The 18,647-nt window shown below is 42.0% G+C and overlaps 1 protein-coding gene across 4 annotated transcripts in view; it reads right to left on the bottom strand.

The window, feature by feature from the left end:
• Positions 1–1,319: 1,319 nt before the first annotated feature.
• Positions 1,320–18,647, bottom strand: part of RAP1GAP2 (RAP1 GTPase activating protein 2) — a 240,374-nt gene continuing 223,046 nt past the window's right edge. For 3 of the 4 annotated variants that reach the window (XR_010067545.1, XR_010067543.1, XR_010067544.1), the window contains 7 exons: positions 15,595–15,732; positions 14,775–14,893; positions 11,691–11,804; positions 10,971–11,088; positions 9,925–10,051; positions 7,478–8,529; positions 1,320–6,401 (listed from right to left, as the gene is read on the bottom strand). Coding sequence is in view for 1 of the 4 variants with exons in the window: in XM_063297332.1 (XP_063153402.1) it covers positions 7,508–7,516; positions 8,450–8,529; positions 9,925–10,051; positions 10,971–11,088; positions 11,691–11,804; positions 14,775–14,893; positions 15,595–15,732 (705 nt within the window). In the remaining 3 variants the exon portion in view is untranslated. The remainder of the gene's footprint in view (positions 6,402–7,477; positions 8,530–9,924; positions 10,052–10,970; positions 11,089–11,690; positions 11,805–14,774; positions 14,894–15,594; positions 15,733–18,647) is intronic. The other variant, XM_063297332.1, reaches the window with a different exon arrangement.

Genomic DNA, 18,647 nt, shown 5'->3' with positions numbered 1-18,647 from the left:
CAGTGTGTGTTTTTTGGTGGTCACAAATGTGTCCATTTTTTCAGTTTTTATGTTTTTTTAAGCATGTCTAAAAACTATTTATGGGGACTCCAGATGGAATGGGCTGTGGGAGAAATAAAAGTCAGAAGTGGTTTATTTTGTGGATGGGAGACCACCAGGATCTTGCACACGCCAATGCCCTTCAGGAAAGAGAGGGTTTCCGTAGATGTGTTGTGGTCCCCTTGCATGTTCCGTGCATGTTCAACCTGCAGCGCATTCCTGAAGAACACATGTGGTTTGAGCCGTTCCTTACTTGCCACCTCCTTCATGGCTGTATTTCACAATATCATCCTTTTTTAAAGAAAAGTTACTATTTGGCCTCTTTATATATTTATTTCTCAGTTGCTGGCAAGGGCACCACACTTTCGCTTGGGAAGTCTTCCCAGCCAGAGGCCGATTCATTCACATACAGCCCTCCAGATGTTGCTTCCATCAAGGTACTGCAGGCTGAAAGAAAAGATTTCCCCCTTTTTTTTAACCACAGTCCCCCCCCCTTGAAAAAAAAAAAAAAGAACCTATGCAAAAAACTGCATGAAATAAGGCAGGAACCACGAAGAGACACCTACTAGCTACCACTGAAAAATGGACTGGGTCTATACTTGAGAGTTGAAATCCAAATCTACTTATGTGCGGGTGAGACCCATTCGATCTCGGCCGAGACTGGTTCATCTATTTCAGTGTTTCTCACCCTTGGCTGCTTGAAGATGTGTGGATTTCAACTCCTAGAATTCCCCAGCTAGCCATGCTGGCTGGGGAATTCTGGGAGTTGACGTCCACACATCTTCAAGCTGCCATGGCTGAGAAACACTGATCTATTGGAGAAAGGGAGCTACTGGCTTCCTCACGAAATCAGGTCAGGACACCCCAGAACTTAAGGAGATCTGCAACCCCAAAGCCATTGTATACCCCAAGACACAATGACCACCACCCCAAGGTCAGGCTGCTAAAAGTTTTGGCAGCAACATGCTATGCATGCATTTGTTTGGAAAGCACTGGTTATTGAACTAAATAGGCTACATTAAGTCTACCACCACCACCTTTCAAAATGAATGCATAGCTCTTTACATTCATATACAAAGCTTTTCCTTTTGTCATGTCTTCTGGGCAAGGCAAGAGTAGACATCTTTTTGAGGGTTATGTTGGAATGCTGAAACTAATCTTTTTTGATGAAACCTGGTTCAATGGCCTCTGGAACTTCATGCCACAGTAAAATAGGGAACTGTCCATCAAACAAAGACATGTAGCTGGCTCCCAGGTGGCCAAACAAGCCAAGAGACAGCTTTTGACACAAAATATTTTTTTTAATTATGAATTTTGCAAAGACACGTTTAAGCAACAAAATATACATTTTTTACCCTTCTGTAGAATTTTTTTTATACAATAACAAATACAAGATGCTACCATAGCAATAAATTAAATATACATTATGTACAACATACATTAGCGACCTGCTAGGAAACGTTGCTTCTCAACACAAGGAAAAATACTTCATTTTATCAGAGTCTACTTTTTTTTTAAAAAATCCCATTCTTCACAATCTCATTAAACTTTAGGAACACAATAATGGTTTGTTTTTTTCCTGGGTTGTCAAAATGAAGGAGTAAGATATATTCTGGTATTCTCTAAAAATGAGCATTTTTCTTAATTTGCTGCAGTACCATGCTACATTTGTGAAAGCCAGAGAAAACTTTAATCAAAAGTGTCAATGCATGCTTTGTGTTTTTCTTCCTGTTCAACAAAAATAACATTCTGTTACTGTCTAAGAAATGTTAAAGAGCCTGTTATCCTGTTATGCAGAGTGCAATGGCTGAGGTCCTTTTCTTTTTGTAAAGTATTTTTTTCCTCAGACACTAAACAACTCAATGCAAAATTAAGCAATAAAATCAATCAGTGCGAAGTTCTCCATTAAGAGGTGGATTTTTCTCATACAATACATCACTGGCTCCCAGCATTTGCTGAGAGAAGTACCAGTGAAATATACAGTACTGTGCAAAAGTCTTAGGCCACCATTAGGTTTGTTGTTTTAGCAATGGTATAATGACCATATATAATTATTTCTCAGAGCCCAATCCTATGCATGTCTACTCAGAAATAAGTCCCATTATACTCAATGAGTACAGGTGCTTGTTTCCAGTAAGTAGGATAGGATTACACCTACTTCCTGCTGAATACAATGGGCTTCCTTCTGAGTAAGGTAAATAACACCATTTTCAAACACCTCTATCAATGGGGCTTACTCCCAGGTAAGTGTGGATAGGATTGCAGCCTCAGTCTCTCTATCAGAATACAACCAGAAAATACAGGAAATTTGTATGCAGTATTCAAAAACAGAAAAAAATCAGAAATACAGTGTTTTTCAGGCTTGGCAACTTTAAGATGTATGGATTTCAACTCCCAGAATTCCCCAGCTGGGAGTTGAATTCCACACATCTTAAAGTTGCCACGCTTGAAAAACATGAGTAGAACCTCCGGACTCAGAAGCAGTATATCTTTGAAAACCAGCTGCTTGATTAGGAGTGAAGTGGTGTTCGGGGAAAGCTACCCTCTGTGAAATAGGATGGAGCTGAAGATCAAAATGGCAAGGATTCCCTTGGGGGGAAATCTAGTGAAAGCTCAAATTTGACCCACTCAGCAATTATTTTTATTGTTTAATTTATTTCAGAGATGTCTAAGGCTGCCCAACTCTAGAAAACTAGACAGTGCAATATTATCATACTTCTCATTTTTTTCCCTCTTCCATGCTAAACTCAGCCTCCTGGGTTAAAGATTATGACTTTTGCCAGTATTTTGAACTCAGTTTACTATGGGCTTCAGACACTGCACTCTCACACTGTCCCTGGCAAGACCAAATTGATCTGCAGGGAGGGTTTTGCAGCCTGTCATTGGACTCTTACAGCCCGAGGAATTCCCTAAAATTGTATAAAATTTTAAATCCCCTAAAACATACAGCCACATAAATTGGGAAGGGAGGAGGAGGGAAACCAATTTATGCGACTGTTCCTTTTTTTTTTAATTCACTTTTTAAAAAAATTAACTAAATGAAAATAGATATGTCCAGCTTCCAGGAGGTTTAGAACCCCTTTAGTTTCGTGCCCCTCCTTCAAACATCCACCCCGAAATTTCACCAAAACAGAGGTGAAAATTCCTGACATGTCCCCTTCTTTCCATTGGCAGCCAAGGAGAAACCAAAAAACCCCCGAAGTTTTCAGAAAGAGAAAGCTGCAAGTGCTTGGTTGTAAAAAGTTTGTTTGTCTCACTGTCACTTATAAACCTGAGGTTGGGCAGCATTATCTGTTGATTACAGATCTTGTTTTGTACCTTATAGTTCATCAAATTTTCAATAAATAAAAATTATGGTTGATCGCACAGTCAGCCAGATGTTTAGACTGGATTTTGCATTTTTGTCCACCTCTGAGTCCTTCCCAAGGACCTGGGATAGGCAGATGTTGTTCAATAATATTGAAGATATCTTCTCAGGATGGAAGCTGTTTCAGGTAAAGCTGCCTTCTGCAACTGACTGGTGGTGGTTTTGTCAGTGCTGATGGTGTTCAAGTGGTGCTCCAGATGCTTTGGGATTGCACCCAAGGCGCCTATTACTATTGGTACTATCTTTGCTTTCTTTTGCCACGGTCATTCTACTTCTATGTGCAGGTTTTGTGTTTTGTGATTCTCTCGTTCTTTCTCTTCTAATCTGCTGTCTGCAGGTATTGCAACGTCCACTATCCAGACTTTTTTTTTGTCATTATTATTATTATTATTATTATTATTATTATTATTGGTTTGACTTTCAGATTTGGAGGCAGTGCTGAGTCACAAGACCTCCGAATTGATGCCAAGCCAAATCAAGCTATTTTTCCAAATTGTCAGAGCGGGGGCTGACCTGAACCTTATGGACAAGGTGCAACATAAAACAACGACAAAAACAAACCCAAAGGTGTAAGAACAATTTAGCCAGCAAGCATCCAGTGGTGAACGCACATTTTGATTCAGCATCACAGGGAGACAAAATTTTACAGGTTCAGTTTATAAACTGTAATGATGGTCTCCTACATAAGACGTGAACGGGAAAAATTTCTAGCAGTGGTGCCCACAGGGAGGGAAAAGGGAAGCAGAGTTTTGCTGGCACCACGCAAGCTCAGTTGTAGGTGTGTCACGATGTTGCACACATGCACAAAAGCGGCGGAGCCTGTGTGCAACAACATAGCTCTGCTTTCATCAACCTGTACGGGCAGCATCAGAGGCATCTGCAGTCAAAATCACAGAAAAATCTGTTCCTCTTCCATATCAAAAACTAATTTGCCATCTGGCAGAATAAATTATTAATCCCAGTGACATTGTCCTGCATTCATTCATTATATCTGAATTTTTCCAACTCTTTCCTCTAACGCCTCTGTTACAGCCACTTTTCGGATGGAGATCTGCATCAATATTCAGGAACCGTTCCCAAGGTAATAGAGGCCGACATTTTTTAAGTCTGGAGCAACAAGATAACATCTGGAAGCGGATCAGGCAGATGCCACCCTGATTCACTGGAGGTCCAGCACAATCAGGCTTGTAAGGTTCTGTTGTCATAGCCAATCCCAATAAAAGTAGTTTTAGCCTTCCTGCAGAGTAGATGTCCTGGTCTGGACTACCTAGTGGGGTAGGTAGAAGTTGACACAACTTCTGGTCAACTGGCTGACCTTGGAAAACTAAACAGGGTTCTTCTGTGTCAGTATAAGGAGGAGAGAGCACCAGAATCTCCCAGGACTTGCAGGCTAGACTGGAAAGCTGGAAAAGCATCCCTGGAGAAGGCTTCTGCCTTCTGCCACACAAAGCTGGCCCACTTCTGATATGACATGAAAAGAGAGAACATGGTTGGATCTGTGGCTTACAGAAATTATACAGAGTCACAAACACATGCTGCTCTTCCTGTAACAGCCAAACTAGAAGGAAGAAGCAGAACATAGACGAATAAATTTTATGAAACTCTCCAGATGGTTGAGAGCTCTAACTGAACATGGTTTTTCAAGGTGAGCGAAGTCCATTCATGGAAGTCACTGCCACAACATGCTTTGTTAATCCAGAGGGCTTTTAGCTAAATGTACAGAACTTACACCACAAGGTGATCCAAGGCTGCTAATTTAAGGTACATTCATGCAGGCAGCAAGGTCTATCACTGACCATTAATCAAATACAGCATCCGTGTTCAAAGGCAGTGAGGTTGTCCCCATGCCCTGTATGGAGTCTTCCTAGAGGTTCCTGGATGGCTCTGGGGGGAATAAAGATCTGCTTAGACCTCTGTCTTAGATCTCACAGCGCTCTTTTTACGTTCGAGGGAAGGGAGCCGCATTCACCGAAGCTGTTTCCAAGTAACACTGTTTCAAATGGTGTCCTTTGGATTCATTTTCATTGCCTGAGAAAGTGGCTTCTGTTTTTCCTCTTCATTCTCCAGGAGCTTTAGGAAGGATGGGGAAGGGTGACGTTGAACTTATTTTCTCATCGCAAAGGGGGAAGTGTCAAGTGTGGTTGCTTTTATTTTACAATTTTTTAAACACACATCCCTGAAATGTCTCTGGCTGCTCCCTGATCTGAAAGAAACCCAGATGGCAACCCCTTTCTTTTTCCCTCTTTAGTCAGGATTTAGTCAGGAGACTGCAAGCCAGTGAGAACTATACAGAGAAAGACCAAAGGCTCACATGCACTGTTACGGCTACCTGTAATTAAGGTATGTGCATGTCCATCATTTGCTGCCCTTGTGATGTCCATCAACCTTTTCTTCTCCTTTAAAAGCAAAAACCCAATGCCATTTCTTTTCCATCACATGGAAGCAGAATGCTCAAAGGCAGAAGAACATTTTGGCACAGCGCTGTCTTTGTGGGGGAAACCTTAACATCAGTGTTAGCATAAGAAAAAGAAAAGGTCACTTAAATCCAGGGTTTGGGGCCTCAATTAGGTAAGAAACTAGCCCACAAAACAGCTAAGAAGTATTATTATTATATTATTATTAATATTATTTCTCAAGTCAAAAGATTCACCCAAAAAAGCAGCACTCATTATCTCAAGTCAAGCAGCTACATACAACATTAGCAATCTGTTGATATACCGAGTGAAAAACGACAGAAGCCAGTTCAGGTCCACGTGGTACAAAACTGGGTTCCTCCATGGGGCATCCTTCCATTCCAGAGGGAGAAAGCATGGACGATTGCCATGGAACAAGTAGGAAGAGAGCCGTTCTTTTGTGGTTTTATGGAAATTCTGCTCGGATGAAGGACATTCCTTATGTGGCTATGGCGCTTGGTGTGGTAGAGGGATGCTGTTGTTCGAAACAAAAGTCCTCCCTCCCACCCTGTTTAAAATGAAACAAACACAACAAAAATGTCCTGCAAAAGATAGGGAGATGGAAAAAAATTAGGCTTGGAGGTGATCCATACCTACATCAAAAATAGCCTTCTTCACTGCTGTTATTTTCAATAACACATCTAAAGAGAGGCATTGAGAGTCAATACCCAGTATGGCTTTTAAAGTGGGTAGGCTCCATTAATGGAACTCACTGCTGCAACAAATTTGGAGGGCTTTTATTTTGGAGGGCTTTGAAAGCCTGGTTAAATATGCAGAACTCACAAGATGACTATCATTCCACAGGACTGTGATCAAGTCACAAGTACATCCCAGAGAGCTGTCCCTCTGATGCTTCTGAATAAAGGCAATAGTTTGGAAGGAAAACCATGTTTTCTTTCTTCTGGGACAGGCTGCTGGGATCACCAGGAGGGCACCTTAAAAAGTTTCCTCCCACCATTTAAATGGTAGTGGGTTTTTTGTTTTGTTTTGTTTTGTTATGATTCATCTATTTCAGTGTTTCTCAACCTTGGCAACTTAAGATGTGTGGACTTCAACTCCCAGCATGCTGGCTGGGGAATTCTGGGAGTTGAAGTCCACACATCTTTATGCTGACAAGGTTGAGAAACACTGATATATTTGGAGAAAGGGAGCTATTGGCTTCCTCATGAAATCAGAGCTGGACACTGTATATTTCCCCCACCCAATGACCCCCCCCCCCCCGAATCAAGCTGCTAAAATTTTTGGCAGCAAAATGGCAACTACCCATGTTGGAAAAAAATGGGTCAAGTAGTCAATCCCTTCCATTTCAGTAATGTCACTGTCAGGAGCATTCACAGAGGGGGTCAAAAAAGGCAAGAGGGCAGTCACAATTGGGTGATTGAAGCCCTTCCCCTTTTGTACAGGTGAGCTTTGTTTGCAGCTGAAACCGCCATCTTGCCTTTTTTGACTGCCCCCCACCATGAAAGCCACCAATCGCTGTACCACTTGCAGCCCACAGAGGCCTACCACAACCATAATTTTAAAAAAGTGTGTCCCCCACTGAAAAAATGTCCTGCCTATCATTATTGTCAATAGTTGGCATTAAAATCATTATAAACCTGGGGCTAAATATAGTTACCTTTAGAAGTCCTTACAGGTTATTCTTCTCCTAATGTGTCTGCAGACAAAGGAAACATGTTCTGTCAAGCATATAAGCATCTCTACAACCCTCTCTGACCCTCTACATGAGCCAGACTCCAATTCCTATAATCCCCTGCCTTTTCTCACATACATGCAGGCACAACAATAAATCCTTTCTTACCATACAATTTCTTTCTAAATTCTTTTCTAAAGTTCTTTTAGATCAACTCACCACCGGTGCTAGAACAGCACAGTGGCTCTTGCATTGTAAATGGTTCAAAACCTGGCAGAATTTTTTTCCCCTACTCTTTTTCCTTCCCTGAGTTTCCTACTGTTCCCTGTGCTTAAAATAACCAAACAAGCGATGAGCTGTTTTACTATCTCACCTGAGATAGCTCTTGAGATCCAAAGTGGAAAAGATGCTTTGGAGGGCACAGGTGCACCCTGACTGCACCTGTGTTTTGTGGGGGGGATCTCCTTAAAGAAGTTGAAGAAGCAGCTATGCCTTTTCCTGGGTTTGGACATTAGCCACATGGTCCCAGGAGAAACTTGTTTGAGTTAAGGAGACATTAAATCAGCACCTCCTTAACATAAATGTATCTTTTCCAAGCACCATGCAGCTATCATGTCAGCCCAGGAAAAGGTGCAACTTTTTAAAAGAAAAAAGCCAACAGATGCATTGAATGCACCACTGTCCCCTCTGCAAGATCTTTCCTACGTTGGATCTGTGGTGCTGTATCTTACTAAATACAGCCATGGGACACCAATACACATCGGAGACAGACGTTAAGCATTCAAAAGTCAAAATGTCAGAGGTCAGGAAAGAGGGAGCTTCTGCTAGTGGGCGGCTGCCACTCCAAAGGCCATGCCTTGAGTTTGACCCACCTCCCTTTGTTTGCAAGTGGGAAATGTAACAGGATAAGTCACTGCCATGATTTAAGGGAAGGCAGTTACATGCATTGGTACTTACCGGACCAGAGCTTGAATGGCTAAGTTTATCAAAGCGAAATTTTAAATTTGATCTCGGAGAATTTCTGCTTTTTATATCCCCTGGAACAATTAAAAAAAAAGCAGTTTGCTTCCAATTATTTATTTGGAAGACTTGGAACCAATATGGATTGAAAAAGAAAGGAATGAAAGAGTGCCACCAATGATTATTAATTCACATGTTCATCACAATACCCCAGCTTTCTGGCTGGGGAATTCTGGGAGTTGAAGTCCACATACCTTCAAGCTGCCAAGGCTGAGAAACACTGGTTTATACATAGGCAATGTCATGTATCCTCCTGGGATTTGTTCACACACAAACAAACACAAACTAGCTCACCATGCTAGTGAGCAACAAAGCATCTCTTTCTTCAGGCTTTTAATCATGAAATGATTTTAGTATGTGCATTATCTTGTTTTTTGTTTTTGTTTTATTTTTTGTACTGCCCTTTTTAATTTTGCTAGTCGTCTTTACTGCTTGTCTGAATGGAAAGGTATCATTTAACTTATATAAATACAAATGAATTTTACTTACTTATTTATTTATCAAATTTATATAGCTGCCCATCTCATGCATGTGACTCTGGGTGGTGTACACAATTAAAACACAAAGCTAAACAATCAACTTAATTCAGACACAACATTAAAACCAGTTTAAAAGTTTTAAAAACTATAATAACAAAAAGACGGGTGGGTGCATTCTAAACGTACACACCATGCAACCATTTAACGGACTCCACACTATTTGTGTGATATTTCCTGTCAAGGCACAGGGAAAGGCAATTGATAAGCTATGTGGAGTGATGAGCTTTGCAGGTAGAGCTCAAATTTAATAAATTAAATATCATAAGGCATCTTCAGCTTCTTAGATTTTAAGGAACTGGCCCCTAACTCAAGAAGAATGGAGCAGATACCTCAGGTGTCAGCCAACAGAGAAGGGGTAGGTAGTGGTGGCAAATTGGTTGGTTAGTTGGTTGACTGTCTGATTTACTTTGACATATATGCTATTCAAATCAGGAGACACCGCATAGCTTCAGGAATAGAGGTGTTCATGGTGTATGCCCGTCTGTCTGCCCCCCTACTCTATAATACAGGGAATCTGGTCTTTTGTTAATCTGGGAGTAAGATTCAGCTCTCTACCTGGATGGCTTTGATATATGGGAAGGAGTGAAGCATTCAGACAGCAAAAGGCACTTGGATGGCCCTATCTTCTGTTTGAAGAACAGTAAGTACATAAGGTTCTTCTTGTATTTGAAGCGTAACTATCTCCATCTTGGAAGCTAAGCAGGGATGGGCCTGGTTCATACTGGGATGGGAAACTACCAGGAAAATCTCAGGGCCATTGACCAGACTAGAAAGTTCACATCCCAGAAGACGATGCCAAGCCACCCTACTTGAGCGTCATCTTCAAAAGCAGCGCCGCACAAAGCCCATTGAGATGGGTATGGCTTGACTTACCAGTAGGGCTTCTGCTCATGATAACAGGGGTTGAGGCTGATGCTAAATTTGGATTCTCGATGCTTTGGGAAGGACTGTAAACAAAGACATCTTGCTTATATGGTGATGCAGTTGAGGACTGGCTGCCCTGTGAATTGAAGAAAGCTTTATTATTATTTCATTTTGTATACCACCCTTTCTCCTAAAGGAGCCCAGAGCTGTGTGCAGAATACATTTTTCAAAAGGTAAAACAAAACCAACGAAAGCCATACAACTATATTTGTATGTTATCCCTACAGTGATCCCAACCCCTTCCCTTGACGTTAAAACCAGTCTTGACATAACAGGTATCTGTTTGGTGGCTTTTTGGTCCCTTGGCAATTATTTACCTTCACATCATGTCTTGAGCAGACATCCAAAAATGGATGGCAAGGGTGGCAGGCAGACGTCCCCAGGGAGAATGGTCTGGAACTGCAGCTAATGCCACCACTGAAAAGGCCCTACTTGGGGTTGCTGTACTTGGAATTATTGAACAAGTGGGGTTTCCATTAGGGCTTTGTGGACAAGCTTCAACGTTTTGCATTGGGCTCAGGAACTCAACCCATGAAACTTTTTATGGATTGCTCTGGGGAAGTGTTTCTCAAACTTGGCAGCTTTAAGATGGGTGGACTTCAACTCCCATGGTTGGCTGGGAAATTCTGGGAATTCTGGGAGTTGAAGTCCATACATCTTGAAGTTTGAGAAACACTGCTCTGGTGGGATCGTGATAGAGCAAGGAAGCATCTACACAGAAGGTCCAAGACCTACAGTAGGAAAGAGGTGAGAACGTGGAAGGCTGAATCAGCTTCTTTACTCTGAATCCTTATAGGTCAGAGATCGGTAGGGCTGACAATGTCAGACAACCATAAAAGGAAACAGGAGGAGTTATCAAGCAGTGCTGATGGAAGCTGAGGAGACAGATACTAATTTTTTAAATACATAATCCTGTATGCTAAAAGAGTTCTGTTTGGTTCAGGAAATGTTGCCACCTCAGATCAACCAAGGGCAGACAGCAGAGGCTGCATTACCAGGCTTTCGTATTCTTCCATATTTTCACTCTCTCCTGCAGTGCTGCTGAAACTGCTGGTACTTGAAGATGAACGGGAGATATTTGACCTTCCATTCTCTTTGAGTTTAATGAATGGCCTGGCAGAAGGCGAGAGAGAAAAATCAGGATGCTTAGGAAATGCTCCATCTCTACCTACCATTCTCCAATTCTGAGATTCAAAACTCCTTGACTTTAAAGCATAGAATTAGTCCTCATTTAGTGACCACAGTTGGGACCAGCAACTCGGTTGTTAAGCAAAACGGTTGCTAAGTGTTGCAGGGTCTGAGTAGTGTGACCAGTCTGTCCCTCATCACACTACTCCAATATAATTTATACCCAGCTTGGAAAAGAAAGGAGAATTCACAGGAAAGACACAGACTGGAAGTTGGCATTGCTCATATAATTTGTCCCTTTGTTTCTCCAACCCTGGGGTCAGTCGTTGACTTCAACAAGTACATAATGTACCCTGAGAATCAGAAGAGTCTCCTTCACTATATCAACTGTGGCCCTCCACCATATCTTTGCATCATTTTTGCAGTTCCATTAGTTCCTGAAAACTTTAGTAGTAGAGCATCCCATCCCACATGTGAAATGATGGGCCTACCACTTTTAGTGGAAGTCACTAACCTGAATCCCAGAAGACAATGACTCCATTTCAATGCCATCTACCAATGAGCTTAAAATTGCACTTTGCTTTTACCTCTCTTTGTTGGGACAGATTTCTGGAGAGCTGGGGTTCGAGGAGGCCTCTGACTTCATCTCAAGGGAGGAATGCCCTCCATCGGGGGTCTTGGGTGTTCCCGAGCCACTGTCACTATGGAGAAAATAGAGAGATCAATGGAAGAGAATATACGTAGCCCAGAGGTGAACTTACACACAATTCAAAAGAGACAATTTTAAAAAGCTAAGAAGGAAATAAAAAGACCAGAACACATTCTCTCCGGTAGCCAACACTCAGATAAGCAGGGATTAAAACCAGACAAACCATCAGGGAGACCCCACACTCACTCGCACTGATGATGTTACCTAGTTGGGTCATGAAACATCCGCAAGCCAACAACCAAGCTCAGAGAGCACCAAGGCCTCCACAGTTGACCCTTGAGCTACAATATTCTCTTCTACTGGATTTTACTTTCCACCAGGAATTCAGCTGGGTGTATACAGTATTCTATCGTTCAGTTTTGCCCCCAACAACAATCCTGTGAGGAAGGTGGGGCTGGCAGATAATGGCAGGCCTAAATTCCTGTTAAGTGGACTCCTGTGGCTGAGGATGGCCTTAAAACCTGGGTATCTCCAGTTTGTGAGAAGCTCTTAAATGGGACCCAAACCCAAAAGTCATTCATGTCATTCCTTTCCAAGAAGTTCTATTCTGAGGCACACGAATTCTGAAAACATACTTTCTCTCAGCTGCTTATTCTTCCTATCTTAAATAAGGTAATAGAAGTTACACCTGTTCTGAGGATGATTTTGTCTGTTTTCTGTTGTTGGACTGGAACCTTAACATCTCTAGAAGGACTGCAGTGTTTCTTAGAGCTGACTTTGCTTTACACAGGAAAATATTGTATTAATTTTAGGATTTTATAACTGCGTAACACTTTTTATCTATCTATCTATCTATCTATCTATCTATCTATCTATCTATCTATCTATCTATCTAACTATCTATCTATCTATCTATCTAATTTGTCCCCACCCATCTCCTCCCATCAGGGGACTCTGGACGGTTTACAACAATCGATTAAAAACAACAACCATAAAATACACCGTATAAAAATACAATAATAAATAATATAAATAAAAGTAAAAATAAAGAATCCAGGTGGCAAAAGAAACTAAAACAGTCCAAGTGTGGGAGGAGTGGTCTATAGCAGCCATCCCCATGTAGCTCTATTCCCCTCTCCACCCCAAGCGAGGCGGCAGAGCCAGGTCTTCAGACTCCACCGGAAGGCCAGGAGCGATGGGGCCAATCTCACCTCCGGGGGCAGCATGTTCCACAGGGCGGGAGCTACTGCAGAGAAGGCCCGCTTCCTGGACCCCGCCAGATGAAATTCTGTTGCAGACAGGGTCTGCAGCATGCCCTCTCTGCACGATGGGGTGGGGCGGGCTGATGTAATGGGGAAGAGGCAGTCCCTCAGGTAACCTGGCCCCATGCCATGTAGGGCTTTAAAGGTGATAAGCAACACCTTGAATTGGACCCGGAAGCAAACTGGTACCCAATGCAGCTCGTGCAGCAGCGGTGTTACATGTGCCCTTTTGGGGGCACCAAAAACAGCCCACATGGCTGCATTCTGGACCAGCTGGAGCTTCCGGATACTTTTCAAGGATAGCCCCAAGCAGAGAGCATTGCAGTAGTCTATATGAGAGATAACAAGGGTATGAGTGACTGTTCGAAGGGCCTTCCGATCCAGGAAGGGGCGTAACTTATGCTGTTTTATGGGGAGGGGGGGGTTGTCACATGTGACGGATCACTGATCACAATAAATTGTGTGTGTCTGTCTGTATCTGTATGTCTGGGTAAATGAATGAATGAATGTATATACATATACATATACATATACATATACATATTCCTTCCTTCCTTCCTTCCTTCCTTCATTCATTCATTCATTCATTCATTGGGTAGTTTAATAATTCAGTGGTTGAATATTTTGACATTTTATTCACTAAATATTAAAATTTTATTAGTTTTCAGTATGTAACATTTAATATTTTTAGTAATCTGTACTTCTTTTTATAATGCATTAATATTTGATCCATTTTATTTCCATCAATTATCCAGAAAATGTTAATGCATCTTAACCTGAGCTCTGTACCCCGTTTAGAAAACTGTAAATGCTGGGTAGTGAGTGTAGTGAAGACCATGAATTCATTATCTTAGATCTGATTCATCCCATGTTAGAGTTTTCAGAATATCAAACCACAATTCTCTGAAGCAAAAGGTCTCAGTTCTGCAAACAGAATCTGGCTTAGCACCCACCTACTGCCATGAAGGACCTAAGGAATATAAGACAAGCTCTGCTAGATCAGGCCAAGATCCATCTTAGCCCATTATTTGGTTTTTACAGTGGCCCAACTGCATGCCTGTGGAGTCCCACTAGCAGCAGATGGAGCCATACTACTTTTCTACTTTGGTTCCCTTCCAACTAGTATTAGGAGCTCTGTTGTCCTCAACCCAGAATTAACATTAACAGATAGACATATCCTCCATGTATTTATCCAATTCCTTCAAAAAGCTATCTAAGTAAGTGGCCATCACCACATCCAGATCCAACATCTTAACCACTATATTACACCAGCTCATTAGACTAGCTAGTGGATTGGGCCAAGGCCCATTCTAGTCCAATATATTGCTTTCTCCAGTGGCCAACCAGATACCTCTGGCACGTCCACAAACAGGATCTTTATTCAGAGGTTAACACTGAATCTTCAAGACTAACAGCACCTGATAGGCCTGTCCTCCATGAATTTATTTAACCCTCTTTGAATTGAATTCAGGTTAGCAGCCATCACGTCTTGTGACAATGAATTCCAGACCTTAATCAGGGGCTATGTGGAGAAGGGCTTCCTTTTGTCTCTTCTAAATCTCCTTCTAATCAACTTGGAAGATCCCTGCCCTAGGCTTTGGAGAGAGGGAGAAATTTATCCTTGTCCATTTTCATCATGACGTGCACGCTTCTATACAGCACAATCATGTCCCCACCAAGCTGCCATTTTTCTAAGCCGAAGAGTTGCAAACATCCCGATACCAGACACCACATTCATAGACACGTATTTACTGAATTACCATCGGGTCCGGGGTTCTGCTTGGCTTTCAGATCCAGTGTGCAAACGGGGGAACAACCCCGAACGCCTCTTTATAGGACTTCTTGATTGATTCTTGGCTGTTGCTGCTGCTAATGGAGGCTGGAGAAACAAACAATTGATCCCAATTTCCATGCAAACATGCTTAGCAGTCTTTCTCTCTTTTATTCATTTGATTTGTGTTCTGTATTTTCTTGCATGGAAGTCTCTCCTAACTTTATTCCTCCCAAGACCCTTGTGAGGTAGGTTGGGCTGACAGAGGATGAGAGTGGCCGGTTCAAGGTTGCCATAACTGAATGGAGGCTTGAACCTAGGTAGCCCAGGTCCAAGTCCAACACCTCAGCCACTGCACTACCACCACATTATCTCTTTAAATTCTATTTTGTATATATCCTCCCATTTACCTCGGCCTCTAGTGCCCTTTCTTCCTATAATTAAATGTCACAATTCAGTCTGTAAGCACCACGAGGCAAGGGTCATACTGTGTTTATGCGTACGGAAAGAGAAAGCACGTGGAGGATTTATGGAGTTGAGCAATCAAGATGCTCTACTCCATAAGTTGTTTGCTTTCGGAAAAGGAATCATGATTTAAAACCCAGAGAGAAGTGGACTTTGGAATGTCACAGGCCAAAGCCAATCAATGCTAGGCACAGCCATGTTTTTTGTCCCAAATTCACAGAAGCGACATTCCCCACCCTGAATCCCTGAGAAGGCTAATGCAGATGGGATGCTTTCAGACAGTAGGGATCCCTTCTTTTGGACTGAGCCCTTTGCTAAACTGTTATAAATTGCACAGCACTTACAGAGAAGGTAGTCTTGGTTATTTCAACACTGTTGTGCACAATCCCTCCACTCAAGCTCCCAGGGATTCCTCCAGGCTGGTGTTTCTTCTGGCTTCCAACCATGGTTTCCATGGAGTGGCTGCGGACCCGGATCGCTCTCTATCAGATGGAATAAGATTAAGATCAGGACTGGAAAAGTTGAGGAACTGTTGTTATTTATATCCAAGCCTAGCCGTGCAAAGCACACTCATCTCTGAGTAAGATCCTTGCATAAATAGAAAAGCACCATCCGTGCGCAAGAAGACAATATCAGGATGTTCTGCCACGTGTCCAAGTGCTCAGGTGCTCAGACAATTGATTCTTTTAGATCCAGAGACAATAAGCACAGCAGTGGATAAAGAGAGTTTAAGCTTTATTATAAACTTAAGCAAACAAATTTAAACAGAAACACAGTTTAACCAGAAACACAGTTTAGGCAGATTAAACAAAAGCATAAAAAGCATAGCATAAAGAAAGGAAATCATAATATACCAGGCAAATTGAAACCCTATCCCCTTAAGCTGTCAGGAGCCTCTTGACCAAGACAGTGGAGATACCCCAGGATGGCTTAATTTCCACAGCACCCAGCGCTCAGGCCTCTGCAGAAGCTCCCAAAACTCAAAAGACAATCCTAAGGTGTTTATCAAAGTCTGGCCCTAAAACCTCATGACCCTGTTTCCATGGTACTGAGGCTGCAGGACCCGACCTTGACTGGGATGGTTCCCAGGGTCTGGAGCACCTGTTTAATCCAAGAGCCTGAGAAGCTACACAGATAAGCTAGTGCTTAACAAAAACAATCTTGAGGTTTTTTCTTATCTCCCCCCCCCCATTCCAGACAGAAATAAAAAACAAGCCAATTAAACATTAGTATAACTCAAAATAAACTCTAATCTTCTTTGGGTGAGGGAGAAAATCAAAATATGGCACTTGAACTCCTCAAAATAACAATGGTCTTCTGCATTGCCACTACACAGGAAAACATTTTCATTCTGGGAGAGGCTGATTGGATGGCTGGAACCCAGAATAAGACCCCTCCACGCTGTGACATTTTCTTGCAGATCCTACTTACATTTATACATTGACTTGTATTTATAGATTGGCTGATTAGCCGAAAGTCAGTCCATGGAGCTTCCTAACTGAACACTAAGTGTTGGTTCAAATTCTCACAAGTCTCCCTCAAGTCAAGCTCAGTCACTGGTTACTACATCCATATGGGATTATTTGGCACAATACAGGAGTGGTTTGCTATTTTTTTCTTCTGGTTCAGCTACAACCTTAAAGTACTGAAGTACTAACCAGGTGCTGGTTCTCAAGATAGCCAAGGCTGGCTAAGTGCTGGAACCTGTTGCAGACAAGCTGACTTGAAAGCATCACAATGCATTTGTGTAACCTTATTTTGACTGGCTGCACCAATGCCATGTTAACCCTGGAGAAGCTGTTCACCAGATATCAGATGGAAAACTGTCACTGTGCATTTCAATACAGTTAAACCTAAAGCAAAAAGTGAGAGGGCACCAAAGCTAAATGCAATAGAGAGAACAAACCAAAATTGTCTTGACATGCATCTGTAGAAACAAAGCCTTTTAAAGGTCCTGTTTAAAAACAAAAAGCAAATCAAGTGGAAAAGAGTTCCATGGACAAAGGGCTATGAGAGAAAAAGCACAAAGAAGGGCATTCTTTTATTGTGTAATAATGCATACAACCACCTTGCAAATTTCCAGATGTGTCCATCAACTCGCCTACCTTGGTTCTTCTGTTTCATTGCCTTTCTCCTAACGGTGCAGGCATCCATGTCTCTCTCACGCACTCTTTTTGCTTGCCTCCTTGATCCATAACCTGCCTTTCTATACTGTACTGTAAGGAGGCTTGTATCTTAAGCCAATCAAAAAAATAAATATATTAACCGAATCACAGGAACGGTTAAAGAGCTGGTTCAAAAGATATGTCTTGACTGAGCTTCTAAAGTCAGTCTGAGTGGAACTCAACTTCCAAGGATGTATATTTCATAGTTTGAGAGAGACACAAATGAAAGTGCTGTCCAGTATTCCTCATAAACAGATTTTTGAGAAGGTAGATGCCTTCAGAAGAGCTTCTCCTGCAGATCCCAACAGGTTCACAATGAAAGATGTGGTCCTTCAACTGATTCATTGATTTTGTTTTTTAAAATGTGCATCCTGCCTGATACACTAGACTGTGGATAGTCAAGCAGTGTTTCTCAACCTCAGCAACTTTAAAATGTGTGGACTTCAGTTCCCAGAATGCTCCAGCTACATGCTTTAAGATATGTAGACTTCAACTCCCAGCTGCTTGGAGAATTCTGGGAGTTGAAGTCCACACATCTTAAAGTTGCTGAGGTTGAGGAACACTGCCCTAAGGTGTTGAGAACCTAGAAGGTTAATACCAAGGCCTTAAATTGTTGCCAGAAACCAACCCTGATAATCATTGATTACAATAGAAGAGAATATCTGTAGCTCAGGGTTGAACTGTGGAGTTCTTGGTGCTCTCTGAGCTTGGTTATTTGCTTGCTGACGTTTCATTACTCAACTAGGTGACATCATCAGTGCTGGGGAGGGTGGGGTTTGCTCCCTGTTTATATACAGTAGCTGCCCTGCCAGTGTTGGTGGGGGTATGGTTTCTTCCTTGGTAGTTCCTTGATTAGTGTATTGTTTTCTGCTTGCTTGCTTGCTTGCTTGTTTGGTGTCAATCCCTGCTTATCTGGGTGTTGGCTGCTAGAGAGGACGTGTTCTGGTCTTTTTGTTTTCTTCTTAGCTTTCTGTTGTCTCTTTTGAATGGTGTATAAATATGGTTTATTTCTATGTGTCTATTGATGACTAATTTGTCTGAATGCCAAGCTTCCAGGAATTCCCTAGCGTTTTTGGATTTAGCTTAGTCTACAACGCTCAGTTTCTCAGTTGAAATTGTGACTGAGTCTGTCCATGTGTTGTGAGATTAAGGAGTTTTCATCATGTCTTCTGACTGCAGAAATACAATCAGAGCGCATCCATGAACACCAACTAGTGGTCAGAAGACACATG

The sequence above is a fragment of the Candoia aspera genome, chromosome 1 (genome assembly GCF_035149785.1).
Source record: "Candoia aspera isolate rCanAsp1 chromosome 1, rCanAsp1.hap2, whole genome shotgun sequence".
NCBI lineage: Eukaryota > Metazoa > Chordata > Lepidosauria > Squamata > Boidae > Candoia > Candoia aspera.
The sequence above is the reverse complement of the archived record's forward strand: the minus strand, read 5'-3'. Positions and strand labels throughout refer to the sequence as shown.